The following is a 15,442-nucleotide window of genomic DNA, read 5'->3' as shown; positions in this document are numbered from 1 at the left end:
CTTTAGCTGGGTCAGACACCAGGGGACGAATTCCACTCCAGGCAGACAGGACATCTCCACGACGAACTGGAAAACAACAGCATCCAAATTGTGAAGCTATAATAACAACCCTGATAATTGACGATCTTGGCAGGAACTTTCTTGGTTGGCACTGAACACTAGGGTAGATGCCACATACTTGTACATGGCGTCTTGTCAGGTATCTTTAGCATGATGCTCTAATGAGGCAGCACTGCATGCATATGTCCAATATAAAGAGACACCATTATACAATGAAAATAACATTAAAGGTAATATTATACCCCAAGGCAAACAAACAAACTACATGTATCATCCTGCTATACAGTTTGCAATTTATCGGCCAGGCCATTTGTTTAAATGGGCGTTACAAATGAAGGTTAGATTTAGCTTCAGGCTGAAATTCCACGATGTCTTGTAAGAGGATAAGACTGAAAATCAAATGTGAAATTATCAGAATATTAACACATCAACAGTGACAAAGCAAGACAAGAAGGATCCCCATCACACATGATATCAAAGTATCTGCTCATGCAGTTCAACAACAGTTCAAACTGCAACGTCAGGTAAACAGAACTCATTTCTCAACAGAATCCAATAAAAACTGAGTCGGCATTTCAGGAATCTTGCGAGTTCATGCAGGTTGAGACAAGAAAGGATAGGAATATCGTGAGCTAACGCAGCTAAAAGGCTTGATTCACGGCAGCTGTTAATGGTACCACTGGGCGAGGTATATATTTAGACTAACAAGTAAAATCTCCCCATTTGGCTGCATTATTTTGTGGAGCCCCCACCCTGTTTCGTCCATATCTGCGTGAGTTTGCAGGATTCCTGAAATGCTGACTCAGCTTATTCTCACACTGTTTAAGTGATCAGTGAGATTTGTAAACGTCTGAAGAATTAAGTATTTATCTCTGAGAAAGGGATTAATGGTCAATTTGAATATAGGAATACAGGAATCTAACACCAGATTCCAAGGATTTCCGCAACACAAGTTTCAGGAACCTGTTTAGATTCTAATAAAATTTGATGACAAAATTAGCCCTGGGTAACTGGCTTTGGGTGTAATTGTAACTAAAGTCTGGCTCACCTTCTATGTCAGGGTGGAGGTAGTTCCGCACCTCGTTCAGGATGAACTGGAATTCGTTCTCTGAAGGCTGTGGATAGTCAGACACCTCACAGGCATTGTCAGTGGTTCCTAGGAACAAGGTATACAACTCTGACTGTAGATGGGTTAGAAATTGTTTTGCCAAATTCAAATAAATGTATTGTAAGTAAACCAAAATTTCGTCTAACAAAGTGCATTTTTAGACATAAATAAATGTCTTCAGTATTCGTTTTGGTGCTGAAACATACATTTTCCATCCTACCTTCCAAACAAACCTTATTTATTTATTTGATTGGTGTTTTACGCCATACTCAAGAATATTTCACTTATACGACGGCGACCAGCATTATGGTGGGAGGAAACCGACACAGCCCGGGGGAAACCACGACCATCTGCAGGTTGCTGCAGGCCCAAACAAACCTTAAAACACCTTTCTAATAATCATTAGAACTCTGAGAATCAGGTACTCTGAGTAACTTAGTCATGAGACATTAAAGGAAACATAAAAGTCTGCCATTATATATGCACAGAAAAAAGGATATAGGACACAGTTATCACAGAAAAATATGTAAATGATTCTATAAGTTCTGAAGCCGAAGTTCAGCATTGGGATCTGGCACTGAGGGACAATTCACTCAGAGTAGCCCCGTTGTAGAAGCTCTTATGAACTTGGCCAAGCACTACCGCTGAAAGCATCATGTGAGAATTGACTGTCACGTCAAAAAACCTATTCTGTAAGCAGGTTGGAAGTTGGAGGTCACGTGACCACCCTTTTGTGTCTACAACAACATGGCCGCCCAATGTCAAAGCAATGGGGGAAAAGGTAACTTTTTGCCACTTCGCTAGCGAACAGGAATGCCTAGTAGTACAAAATAACATCACGAAAGCTCTGCAGAAATACCCACACTACCAGTATCTCGAAAACTGAAAATTATACAAATCTCTGACAGCAATTCAAAAATAGCATTTTCCAACACAATAACACTCAGAGGACCGTTTTCTTCACCTACATCATTTGTTACTGGCACCACCTCGAGAAAATCATCGCTTCAAGAAACTATTGTGACTTTGCATCAATTTTCCTTAGTAAAGCCAGATTTCTTGTGAAAATGTCTTCCCAAAATCTGCATGAAAGAGTCTCTTAAAATCAGAAGGTCCTGCTATGTTCGGTAAATTCCCTGATGTGGGTACAGCCAGCTACGCCAAATGCTGGTCGAAGATGTGGATGAGCAGGAATGCTAAAACCCGACGCTTGTGCCCATGAAGATTGCCAAGAATGAGCACAGTACAGGAGAGCCCTATGTTTTGTGACGTCACTCTAGATATCTATAACATAGCAAAACGGTGTCACCAAATGAGTGGCTATCATTTGAATGAATGATTGAAATGAAATGAATGATAGTGATCATCTGCTATTTATTTTGTTCATAAGAAGTGTACAGTTTTTTTTATATTTTTAGGGCATGTCTGGAATACTACCTTGTTAATTAATTAAGCTTCAGTGGCTGACTGTATGTAAGCAACAGTCAAAAATAGCGGCAGACCGTGTCGACTGAGGGGGATCAATGGTTTCATGGTGACATTTATTTATTTGATTGGTTCACCTTACCTGCCAAGGTAACTCTTTGCCACGGGAGGAAGAAAATCACCCGTCCATCACTGGTGGACGGATCCAGCAAACCCATACGCTCAGGGCTGTGAACAGAATGTACGACGTTACACTTCACAACATGTGAATGACCAAAAAAAAATTGGCCAATGTGTGGTCAAAATCAAGAAATAAGAAGAAACCCATCCCAGGAACAAGAGAAAACACATCTCAAAGAACAAGAAGAAATCCATCCCCAAGAACAAGAGAAACCACATCTCAAAGAACAAGAAGAAAGCTATCTCTAATAACAAGAGAAAACACATTCCCTAAAGCAAGAACATGCCCCCCCCCCCTCCAACCCCCACCCCCAAACACATGAACAAGGCAATCCCCAAGAACAAAGCTATCCTTGAATGGAAGAACAAGTAGAAAACCATCCCCAACATCAAGAGATAATTCCCCTACAACAACAACAAAACACCCATCTCCAACAAGAACAAACCATGCCCATAAAGAAGAAACCCATTCCCTAAAACAAGAAGAATATCATGTCAGGTTTATGGGTGGCCAGTGGAGCCATACACAGCCACAGGAAACCATAGTGCCCTGAGAAAACCACTGCACTTGGACAGGTCCATGGCAAACTGTCTGCCAAAAGACCACGCCTTGCTATAGCTGGCTAGCCTGTTTGTCAATAAGTCTCAGACCATTTGTTAAGTCAATAGCCCAGATCAACAATTTGACAGGTGTACTGATCAACTGCCAAGGGTGATTAACAGAGTTGTTTGTCACAGGTAAAAATGGGTTGCTGATTATTTCTATGGAATTTACCTGTAGTAGTCTGGTAGCACGACATGAACTCCTGAGCTTGGCTGACAGATTTTCCTCTTCTGGGGATTGGACATTTGCCTGATACTGTCTGTGTATGGGCCAGTGGCGTTAATCACACACTTAGCATGGACATCAAACTCCTTACCTACAAGCACAGGTAATTGCTTGATTGATTGATTTACTTGATTGGTGTTTTTTACGCCGTACTCAAGAATATTTCACTTTTACGATGGCGGCCGGCATTATGGTAGATGGAAACCGGGCAGAGCCTGGGGGAAACCCACGACCATCCGCAGGTTGCTGGCCAGCCTTCCCACGTACGGCCGCAGGTAACTGCTCGTTAGAGTTTTACCTACAGTATTTTTTTAAGATACCTAGATAATGCAACATAATAGCCAGATTTGTGCACTTGCAGGAAACTGGACAAAAACCAAAAGATGCTATCATCTGGCAAAATCACCGCAGTAAAACTTTCCCTGATCAAGCAAGGCCTGGATTTGAACTCCCAACTACACTGATCATAATCATAACATAGTAGACTTGAGTGATGGCATCAACTGGGATCCTTCTTTATTATCTAATACAGTATCATCATGTCTTGGTAATTTTATCATCAAGATAATTACCCACACATATTAACATGTTGTCATTAACCTTATTACATTACCGCAATATCATCATTAAATATTACAAAGATAAACTATCTGTAATGATTTCCTCCTTAACCATGATTTCACCACTATACCGTACAAAATGGTACAAGCATATCATCATGAATATTACCATCTTACCTGCAATCAGTTTTCTCCCTTACCTGCAATTTCACTACATATTATTACACCTTATAATCATAACATGTCACGAGGCCTCCGTGGCTCAGTTGGTTAGCGCGCTAGCACAGCGTGATGACCCAGCAGTCTCTCTTCCAATGCGGTCGCTGTGAGTTCATGCTGGCTTCCTCTCCGGCCGTGGGAAGGCCTGTCAGCAACCTGCGGATGGTCGTGGGTTTCCCCCCAGGCTCTGCCCGGTTTCCCCCACCATAATGCTGACCTCCATCGTATAAGTGAAATATTCTTGAGTAAAACACCAATCAAATAAATAAATAAATAAAATAACAAATAAAATGTCACCAGCAATCTTGTCCAGAGTTTTCTCCCTTACCTCTAATCTTGACACATTATATCACACTTCATTGTCATGTTATCAGCAATCATGTCTAGAGTTTTCTCCCTTACCTGTAATCTCATCATACATTATACCACACTTCATTATCACGATATGTCACCAGCAACGATGTCCAGAGTTTTCTCCCTTACCTCTAATCTCATCAAACATAATACCACACTTCATTATCATGTCACCAGCAATGATGTCCAGAGTTTTCTCTGTTACCTCTAATCTCATCACAGATTATACGACACTTTATTATCATGTCAGCAATGATGTCCAGAGTTTTCTCTGTTACCTCTCATCTCATCAAACATAATACCGCACTTCATTATCATGTCACCAGCAACGATGTCCAGAGTTTTCTCCCTTACCTCTAATCTTGACACATTATATCACACTTCATGGTCATGTTATCAGCAATCATGTCTAGAGTTTACTCCCTTACCTGTAATCTCATCATACATAATACCACACTTCATTATCACGATATGTCACCAGCAACGATGTCCAGAATTTTCTCCCTTACCTCTAATCTCATCAAACATAATACCACACTTCATTACCATGTCACCAGCAACGATGTCCAGAGTTTTCTCTGTTACCTCTAATCTCATCACAGATTATACCACACTTCATTATCATGTCAGCAATGATGTCCAGAGTTTTCTCCCTTACCTCTAATCTCATCACACATTATACCACACTTCATTATCATGTCACCAGCAACGATGTCCAGAGTTTTCTCCCTTACCTCTAATCTCATCACACATTATACCACACTTCATTATCATGTCAGCAATGATGTCCAGAGTTTTCTCCCTTACCTCTAATCTCATCACACATTATACCACACTTCATTATCATGTCAGCAATGATGTCCAGAGTCTTCTCCCTTACCTCTAATCTCATCACACATTATACCACACTTCATTATCATGTCAGCAATGATGTCCAGAGTTTTCTCCTTTACCTCTAATCTCATCACACATTATACCACACTTCATTATCATGTCAGCAATGATGTCCAGAGTTTTCTCCCTTACCTCTAATTTCATCACACATTATACCACACTTCATTATCATGTCAGCAATGATGTCCAGAGTTTTCTCCCTTACCTCTAATCTCATCACACATTATACCACACTTCATTATCATGTCAGCAATGATGTCCAGAGTTTTCTCCTTTACCTCTAATCTCATCACACATTATACCACACCTCATTATCATGTCACCAGCAATGATGTCCAGAGTTTTCTCCCTTACCTCTAATCTCATCACACATTATACCACACTTCATTATCATGTCAGCAATGATGTCCAGAGTTTTCTCCTTTACCTCTAATCTCATCACACATTATACCACACCTCATTATCATGTCACCAGCAATGATGTCCAGAGTTTTCTCCCTTACCTCTAATCTCATGCCCATTATACCACACTTCATTATCAGGTTACTAGCAATCTTCCTTACCTGTATTCTATTTACTCATCATAGCATACCTCATTATCATAATATGTTATCATCAATGATGTCCAGTTTTCTCCCTTACCTGTCTCATGACACATTATACCACACCTCACTGTCATATTAGCATTACCTGTGAGCATGTCCCGACACCGGGCCCCGCTAACTACTTCCTGGCCATCTGGGTTTCGCCTCTTGAGCAAACTGAGAACTTCTGTGTGATTGGCCAATGATCCACCCATCCTGGCTGCAGTTATGGCAATGGACAGATTCATGCGAGCATCATCATGCTGGCCTGGAGAACAGAGGAGTTGATGATGTATGTATGTGTGCTTTGGTTTTACATCCTACTCTACAATTTTTCAGTCATATGGCGATATGGAATCATTCACGTACGTACATATACTGTGTCTCCTTGAGGGAGGGAGAGTCCACGCTCTAACCTCTCAGTGATGAGCTCCAAGTGAGTACAAGTCCAAGTCTCTGGTATGACCCAACCCAGGTTTGAACTCAGGTCTCCCGAACTCAAGGTGGGTGCTCTTAACCACTAGGTCAGTGAAGCAGTCCAGGAGAGTGGAACAATGATTGCATATCAGCACTTCATTAACTGTATTGCAGCCATATGGTGGTGACGAAAGTGGAGTGAGTGAGTGAGTGCTTGGGGTTTAACGTCGTACTCAACAATTTTTCAGTCATATGACGACGAAGGAAATCTTTAGGGTGTATGTTATGTACCTCCTTGTTGCAGGACGGATTTCCATCGCTCTTTTATCTAGTACTGCTTCACTGAGACGACTTACCGAAGGTAAGTAAGCTGCCCCGCCCGAACCATTATACTGATACAGGTCAACCAGTCGTTGTATTACCCCCTTCATGCTGAATGCCAAGCACATGTCCTGTATGTATGTTTTGATTCATTCATTCATTCCATTACTGTTTAACACCATACTCTTACATCCCGAAGGCCAGTACTCTGAGTGGTGGACATCGGGGTGCCTGGAACAAACCACCAGCCTTGGACAAGCTACTGACAAAATCTCTGAAGTGTGATGTACAGATATGCACACACAGCATACTGATGCAAGTCGGCAGACAAGTTAATGTCACCAACGCCCCTACGAACAGTGGCTGGGATTGAAACTTTATGTATTCTACCGATTAGATTTCCTAACCACTCGGACACGCAGTGCCCCTAGAACAGTTATATTTATTTGTTTATTTGATTGGTAGCTGACACATTTCCACGGCTGTACTTAACCTCACAGTTGCACCTCACTGGCGAGCTAACCTCAGCCACGGGGCCTCTAGAATGGTTATAAACAGCATTCTTCCCAGACAACAAAGCCAACATTTACACTATCACAGGTTGATTCCACAAAGCCATTCCTGACATTAAAGTCTAAATTTGAAACCTCATCACAATGCTTCCTGTTGGAAGTTGAAATTCTGGCATATTAGTCTTCATAGGATAACAATTAGGAGTTGGTCAAAATGTTAATTTCTAAGGCCCCAAAAAGAAAATGATATTTCAAATGTTTGATTTCAGTCAGAAATGGCTTTGTGAAATGTGCTCTTGGTATATTGCCTTAATTCCTCAACCTTTCTACAAATGAAAAAGCAACTTTCAGTGCAATTTATGTTAATTTTACATTTGATTTTGAAGACAAAACTAAATTGGTTGGGTCGGCAAATTTCGGGGCTTCACAAAGACTATAATATTATCAGTCTAAATGGAATAATGCCTTCATAATATGCTTGAATAAACACCTTGCAAACATGCAAAAAGGTTGAAGAATTACAGTGGATTAGCTGAGTATTTTACTATGTTTTACCGTAAGTTTCATCTGTAAGTTTTCACACTTTCAGCAACACATATTAAATGCCTTCAAATGACATTTTTCAAGTCAAAACTTAATTTTTTCTGATAAGAAACTAATCAAACTTCAAAATCAAAATTCAATCAGAGATTGAATCAGTTAAAATGAGTCACCCAAAAATTGCTGACTTTAAACGCAATACTGTACTTACCATCATAATACACTAGCGCCCCCACCAGTTTCTCCTTCTTCAACATTGGGAATAACTCCAGGGCCTTTGTTTTATTAATGTAGTAACTGGGTTTGAGGATTTGTCGGCCGGCCACCAGGTCGTACATCTTAATACCAGCCCAGAAGTACGGCACCTGCCACCATCTAAACAAACAGCCATTCAATGGGAGGGGGGCACATCTTTTAATCCCGCGAGGAGTTGCTAGGTCCAAGCAGGACATTGAGACATTGTTACGTCAAAAACAGATCTTTACCAGTTTCGATTGTAATGTCGTACTGTCTTATTGTGACGTCTTCCTGAGCTGGGAAATACGTACGACGTCAATAAAATGACGTCAAAAATTCTCACCTGTCCAAATATTTATTTTCACCAGAATGTTGCCAAGGCTTTTAAGGTAAAAGCATACATCACTTGATAATCAAGAGAACCCCGGTGAGACTCACAGCGTACGAATATGACTGAGGCCAGTTCCTCCGTCATACATCCTTAACATCAATATTAAATTTGTACACTTAGAATTGGTATTAAGGTTGTCGAAGGCTCTTGCCTTTTGGAGCCACATGGAAACAAAACTTCAGCCCATACATAAAGGATTTAAATACATGTATTTACCTTAAAAAAAAGATTCTAATAAATAAACAGCGACGTGAAGGTCACGAATTTGCAATTTACAGTAATTACTTCAGCACAAAGCATCAACATGCCCCTCATATTGATGTGCTTTCCATGTGCCTGAGCTCAATACCTGCCCTAACATTAACCTTATCACTGATTCTAATACACAACACACCAAGTTGTGAACATGGACAATATAATATCCCTCTCATATCACTGTGCCTTACAAGCATGCAAAATCTGGGCCTAGCCGTGCTTGTCCAGGCATGACCCAAACTTACTTGTTTATTGGAAGCATGATGGGAATGAGTCTGCCAAACTTACTTGTATATTGGAAGCATGATGGGGAATGGGTAAGCCAAACTTACTTGTATATTGGAAGCATGATAGGGAATGGGTAAGCCAAATGTGGAGCAATATCAATGAGATTTCCTCTCTCTGTCAATGCTTCTTTCACCATTCGGTACTGTCAAAACAAAAAGATAATTTTTTCAGTTTTATATTAATAATATGTCTTTTTTTTTAAAAAAAAAATGGTATTTTTTTTATTTGATTGGTGTTTTACGCTGTACTCAAGAATATTTCATTTATACGACGGTGACCAGCATTATGGTGGGTGGAAACCGGGCAAAGCCAGCAGGAAACCCACGACCATCTGCAGGTTGCTAGAAGACCTTACCACATACAACCGGAGAGGAAGCAAGCATGATCTGGACTTGAACTCACAGCGAGAGACTCATGGTGAGAGACTCATGGGTCATTACGCTGCGCTAGCGCGCTAACCAACTGAGCCAAGGAGTTTAAAAATGGAAAAATTCGTAAAATGAGGGACAGTTTTGTGCTTGCCTGTGTATGACCCATTAATACAACCAGTGCCTGATTCAGTATTACTGGGAGAGCACCTGAAATGTTTACTGATTCCACCATAGTAGAGAATCTTCTATTTATATGAACGATATAAGTTTTATGGGTGGAAGAAATTAAAGTGCCCAGGGTAAAGTGCTCATCTAAGTCAGACAAATAACTGACAAATTTCCCACGCGAACAAATTTCACCTTCAGTGAACGTTAGACTGAGCAAACAGCTACAGACGTCTCAACCAAAAATTCCTTGCCCAAGGCCGGGTTTGAACCCTCATACCTGATGTATATCAAGGTTAAAGATGGCTTTCTGCAGATAACGAACTCCTCCGTGGATCAGCTTTGTGCTTCTACTGCTGGTACCAGACCCAAAGTCAAACTTCTCCACCAAAGCAGTTTTAAATCCTGAAATGCAAATGGTTTGTTAAATATAGATAGCTTGATTCAATCAGAAAGCCAAATCATAATGTGACTGACTGATATATGCAGTCTGAACGGATAATAGCATAAGAACATAAACTGAGAGAAGTTCTGCCATTGCATTTTGTGGTAGTTCACATGTCTGTAATCCATCTGGTCTGATACGTATGTAAGACAAAAAGCAATATTCAGGAATAAGGGGAAATAATTTGTAGTCTACAAGTCACAATCGTCAAATACAAGTACTTTTGCTAGAACGCATTGTGAGGCGCTTATCTATACATAGAAATGTCAGATCAGTTATTGCTGAGAATATATGCGCCAACAAGTGTGGAGCTCGAGTACCAAGATGGGGAAGCTTGGCACATTTTTTCTCTCTAGTTACATACTTCTGATAACAGGTTCTAGTTTCCTAAAGCAAGGCCTAATCTATGCTGATTTTGAGCCCCCTATATAGTGAGTGAGTGAGTGCTTGGGGTTTAACGTCGTACTCGACAATTTTTCAGTCATATGACGACAAAGGAATCCTTAGGGTGCATGTACGTGAAATGTGCCTCCTTGTTGCAGGACGGATTTCCACCGCTCTTTTATTTAGTGCTACATCACTGAGACGACTTACCGAAGGCAAGTAAGCCGCCCCGCCCGAGCCATTACACTGATACGGGTCAACCAGTCGTTGCACTATCCCCTTCATGCCGAACGCCAAGCGAGGAAGTTACAATTTCCTCTTTTAAAGTCTTAGGTGTGACTCGATCAAGGATTGATCCTGGGTCTACCGGTCCCGAAGCGGAGCCCCCTATATAGTGTTTGGGCATTAATAGTTTGGGCTCCCATACAAGCAATGACAATAATAAATTTTTATATCTTTGTTTTCTTGTGTAAATGTTCTTCAAAACTTTATGATATTACTCATGTAATAAAATTGTCCTAAAAAACTTGATTTTTGAATGTCAAAAAACATTTCTTCCCGTGCAAAACCTAATAATTTTCCAGTTCGATATCATTCTACATTCCGAACAAACCTCAAGACACTTTTCTGACTCTTAGAATAAGTTGTGGGCAAAATTTTAGCTCATCTCCCATAACGGTATAGTATCTTCCAGAACTCTGCAGTGTTTTATGGACTTGGCAAAAATATAATTTAAAGCAAACCCAAATTACAAAGCTGAAAGTTATAAAATGTGGTAAACAGTTTACACTCACCTCTGTTGACAGCGTCCAAAGCAACGCCAGCTCCTGTGGCTCCACCTCCAATCACCAAGATGTCAAACTCCTCATTTCTGAGGGAGTCCAGGACTTGGGCACGTGTGGGTAGGGGTGCAGAAAGCGGTGGGATTGTCTGGGCAGCCATCACCTTGGTTACACCCTGACACAAACACATAACAAATGTTCTGAAGTTCAGGAATACTCCACTTTTACTATGGTTGCCAATTTTAGGGGTGGAGAAAAGAAAGAGTGCTCGGAGTAATCCACAAGCCTTTAGCAAGAAACTGACAACCCTTTCCACATGTGATGTGCAGATGTGGAATGCCAGTGCCTTTATAAACAACCTTTCGAGTGCTGTCACCCTAGGCGAGGTGGTTAGCACACCAGCATGGCACAAAGACACAGGAGCCCCTCACCAATGTGGTTGCTGTCAGTTCAAATCCAGCCCATGTTTGTTTCCTCTCCATTCATACATGGGGAGGTCTTACAGCAACCTTTGGATGGTTGTGGGTTGTGGGTTAACCTCTTCCCCACCGCGCTCTGCTCGTTTTCCTCCCACCATAATGCTGACCACTATCATAAAAGTGAAATATTTTTGAGTATGATGTAAAACACCAATCAAACAAATCAATAAATAAATAAATTTCTTGGGTAGCCTTCTGCTCAAATAGGTAATGAAAGCCCTGGCCTGTCATAGTCTTGGAGTGAACCAACAATTCATGTGTGCTAGCGATTCAAAGACTGACATCATAACCACTCAGCCCAGACACGTTTTACTTAAAATGTCCTTACAAATACTGGATAATGTTTATCTATCCTCTAAATTCTAATAAAAATATTTAAATGTTGCCCGGCACTGTGAGGAGTTTGTTTTGTGAGGAGAAGAACAAAAGATATATTATGAATATATTTATGTTCGTATTTTTATGCTGTACTCAAGAATATTTCATTTATACAACAGCAGCCAGCATTTATGGTGGGAGGAAACAGGGCAGAACCCAAGGGAAGCCCACAACGACCTGCAGGTTGCTGAAAGATCTTACCCATTCACGACCAGAGACAGACATTTAAAAGCAATCCACTGTAATCAGGCCTTTGTTTTTGTCTTCAATCAGGTGTATACTTGTTGCAGCCATAGCTGCAAGACCAGGCATGATATTTGTACAACTTAATCCAACATATTCCATGAAACTGGTAATTCCACAGATGCATTCATTTCAGATGTGCAAAGGTGTGGGAATGTGTTAGCACACAGACACTCACTTCAGAATCAAAGGCCTAGAACACCATATGATCCAGATAATGTACATGCTGCTAATGACAAACACAACACTTGAAACTATTAAGACAAATTCAGACATCGGGCTATCCTGAAATTAAGTCTTTGCTGGTATAACCTGACCTTATCAGAAAATGATAGGGTCTGTCAGGAAATCTTTTCCTTTTATTCCAACTAAAGAAAAGATTAGGGTTTTAAAGAAAATAACATTGTGAGCAAATTGAACAAAAAATACACAATTCCATCAAAGGGATATACAATCGATTCTGACTGGCTGGTGTGAGAGATAGGCAAGCCTAAACTGAATTTTAGGTATGGTACATTTATTCAAGCATGACCAAAAGGACAAGATGACAACACCATCTCCACTGTCAGCCAGCATTGATCCTGTATCCCTTTAAAATGCTATAAACACTTTAGAGTAAGGCCCTTCTTTGGAGAGTTGGCCAGGTTATACCTAACAAACCTATTTTAAATTATGGACTTGTCTCGGCCCTGGGTAAAATGTGGCATGTCTCAGATCCAAAGCTTTGGTTGTTCACCTGTGCTACATGTACACTCACCTCTTTCCTAGTGGCATATTGAGGGTACAGGTAAGCTGTCAGCACTGCCCCTCCACCCACAGCCAGTCCGGTGCAGGCCAGTCTCTTTAGCACAAGTCTGTACCTCATTGTGCATTAACTCTCCAGAAACCTGAAGAAAGAATAACATTTTTAGAGGATATATATATACAAGTCAAAGATCAAATTGGGGTTCTATCCACACTAATACTGGTTGTGTGACAAATTGACTGCTGACAAATAAATGCATTGGCCAGAGTACTAGAGAGCATTATTTTGATATTCCATAACAATCAAATGTTTTGGTATTACATATAAAGACGCTCGTAGTCTATATATGTCATGTTTTTCTCCCTGTACACGTGCAAAACACTTAACCAATGACGTAAATAGAATGGATGAGTCTATTATAAAAAGGGGTGTTTCAGTTAACAAAAATGAATGGACAGATTTCATAAGCCAGGTGTAATAGAGCATCTCGGGACACGGTTAATTTCATCATATCATTGGCGATAGCTATCTGAAGTCTCTGGAAAGACTAAACACATGTAACCACCCTACAGTTGACGATTTGCAACTTAGTATTTCATTCCTGGCAAAGGCAATTAGGTCACAGAAAGAGTGAACATATACATGTACTAACCCTGACAGATATATCAACAACACCTTGTAGCACTGTTCATTTCACTGTCAATGATAACAAATAATTCACTGTTCAAAATACTTCAAAGATTATTTTCAACAGCATCATTTGACCATACAGACTTGTACCCCTTTTGTCCATAAACAATGGTTTGACCTGGTATGTATGATGATGCTGGCTGTCTGCTATTTAGAATATATCTTTATTGGGATCTTCCAACATTACTTTGCATGGATGTGACAGTGCTTATATGACTTGAGTTCAACATTTTCTCTTCATCCCACACCAGACATTTGCATGTGCTATTGTTTTAGAGTAGATTTAAAGGTCCACTTCGTTCTGCAAAGTACCTTAATTGCAGAATGAGTCGAAAGGATTTTTCAATCAAACGTAAAAGCAGGTAAAAATGAGTAATTGTTTAGAACTGACCTCAACGTTTAATGTAATTGAACAATTGAGTGAGCAAAAAACTCAATCAACACTAAACAAACGTAGATAAACGTATGTCACAGATAACTATGCGCGAAACCTCTCACTGAAAATCGGCAAGGATCGCCACTTGACAGATTTCCTTCCGCAATCTTCCCTTTCGAGAGTGGGCGAAAGCCAGAAAGAATATTACATGTACGGATTATCTTTAACCTGCAGCACTAACTGCCTGTAAACAAACACACCGTTGCCTTCGAACTCAGTTGATTCCTGAGAATTTTCCAGTACGGCTCACAAAACCACTCAAGCAAATCTTTATCGGGATGAATGACAGCTCGGCGTCCTCAGTGACAACAACAACGACAACCACAGCAGACCTCGTGCAGAAAATCACAACAAATGACTTACTACAAGAATATTCGACGAAATGAAACGCTAGGAAAATGGAGAATACGACTTCTTAATTTGCGTCTCCGCTATACGCATTTCCCTTCAGAGGAAATCACGACAAGGAAACTAAATCCTTGTAGACCATCCGAACTAAGCGACTCACAAAATGCCCAGTTTCCGTCGTTTGTCCTTCAATGTAATGTCAAGGACGAATGGCCAAGGTCACAGGTACCTGGAATAAGGGAGATCACTCTGCGCAACAGGCGCTCATTGACATTTGATACATATGGATACAGAAAGAAGTAAAAAGAAAAATAAATAAATAAAGCAGATGGTTTTTAACGCGGTTTTTGTGCATATTTTTTGCGTAGGTATTAGAGAAAGGATCGTAAGTTTATTCCACAGGGAGAATGCAATGATGCGTGGCAGCTAAGTGCTAGAAATGTTCATATTTGGAGGCAGAAGATTAAGTGAAATTTCGTCTCAACAATGAAAATACTTTCACTCAAACACACAGTTGTTTCGTACCCGGCTTCAACTTGCCAGTAAAAGACCACCAAACTCATTGAGAGTAACTTATACCTGGGATTAAGATAGACTTAATGTTAATCCCAGCGTATTACAAAGGCATTTCTTTAATAACAGCCACATCTGATGGTATACACTATGTAGTTGATTATATAAAAGATAAGCTATTAATTCAAGATGAGTCAAATTCACGTAAGTCTTTGTTAAGGATAGATGCTGGGATATTATAAAAAGCATACTAAATACCCGTGCCTATGACCCAGGAGCTCTCACCAAT

General features: G+C 40.4%; 1 protein-coding gene across 1 annotated transcript in view; it reads right to left on the bottom strand.

Annotated features, from left to right (window-relative positions):
- Positions 1-14,808, bottom strand: part of LOC135464347 (glycerol-3-phosphate dehydrogenase, mitochondrial-like) — a 43,065-nt gene extending 28,257 nt beyond the window's left edge. Inside the window, 10 exon segments of the mRNA XM_064741771.1 lie at positions 1,109-1,216; positions 2,736-2,821; positions 3,549-3,693; positions 6,320-6,481; positions 8,215-8,378; positions 9,219-9,316; positions 9,991-10,115; positions 11,334-11,496; positions 13,179-13,308; positions 14,656-14,808. Of these exon segments, the coding sequence (XP_064597841.1) occupies positions 1,109-1,216; positions 2,736-2,821; positions 3,549-3,693; positions 6,320-6,481; positions 8,215-8,378; positions 9,219-9,316; positions 9,991-10,115; positions 11,334-11,496; positions 13,179-13,286 (1,159 nt within the window). The 5' untranslated portion in view covers positions 13,287-13,308; positions 14,656-14,808.
- Between the last annotated feature and the right edge of the window lie 634 nt (positions 14,809-15,442).

This window comes from Liolophura sinensis, chromosome 4 (genome assembly GCF_032854445.1).
Source record: "Liolophura sinensis isolate JHLJ2023 chromosome 4, CUHK_Ljap_v2, whole genome shotgun sequence".
NCBI classification, from domain to species: Eukaryota; Metazoa; Mollusca; class Polyplacophora; order Chitonida; family Chitonidae; genus Liolophura; species Liolophura sinensis.
The sequence above is the reverse complement of the archived record's forward strand: the minus strand, read 5'-3'. Positions and strand labels throughout refer to the sequence as shown.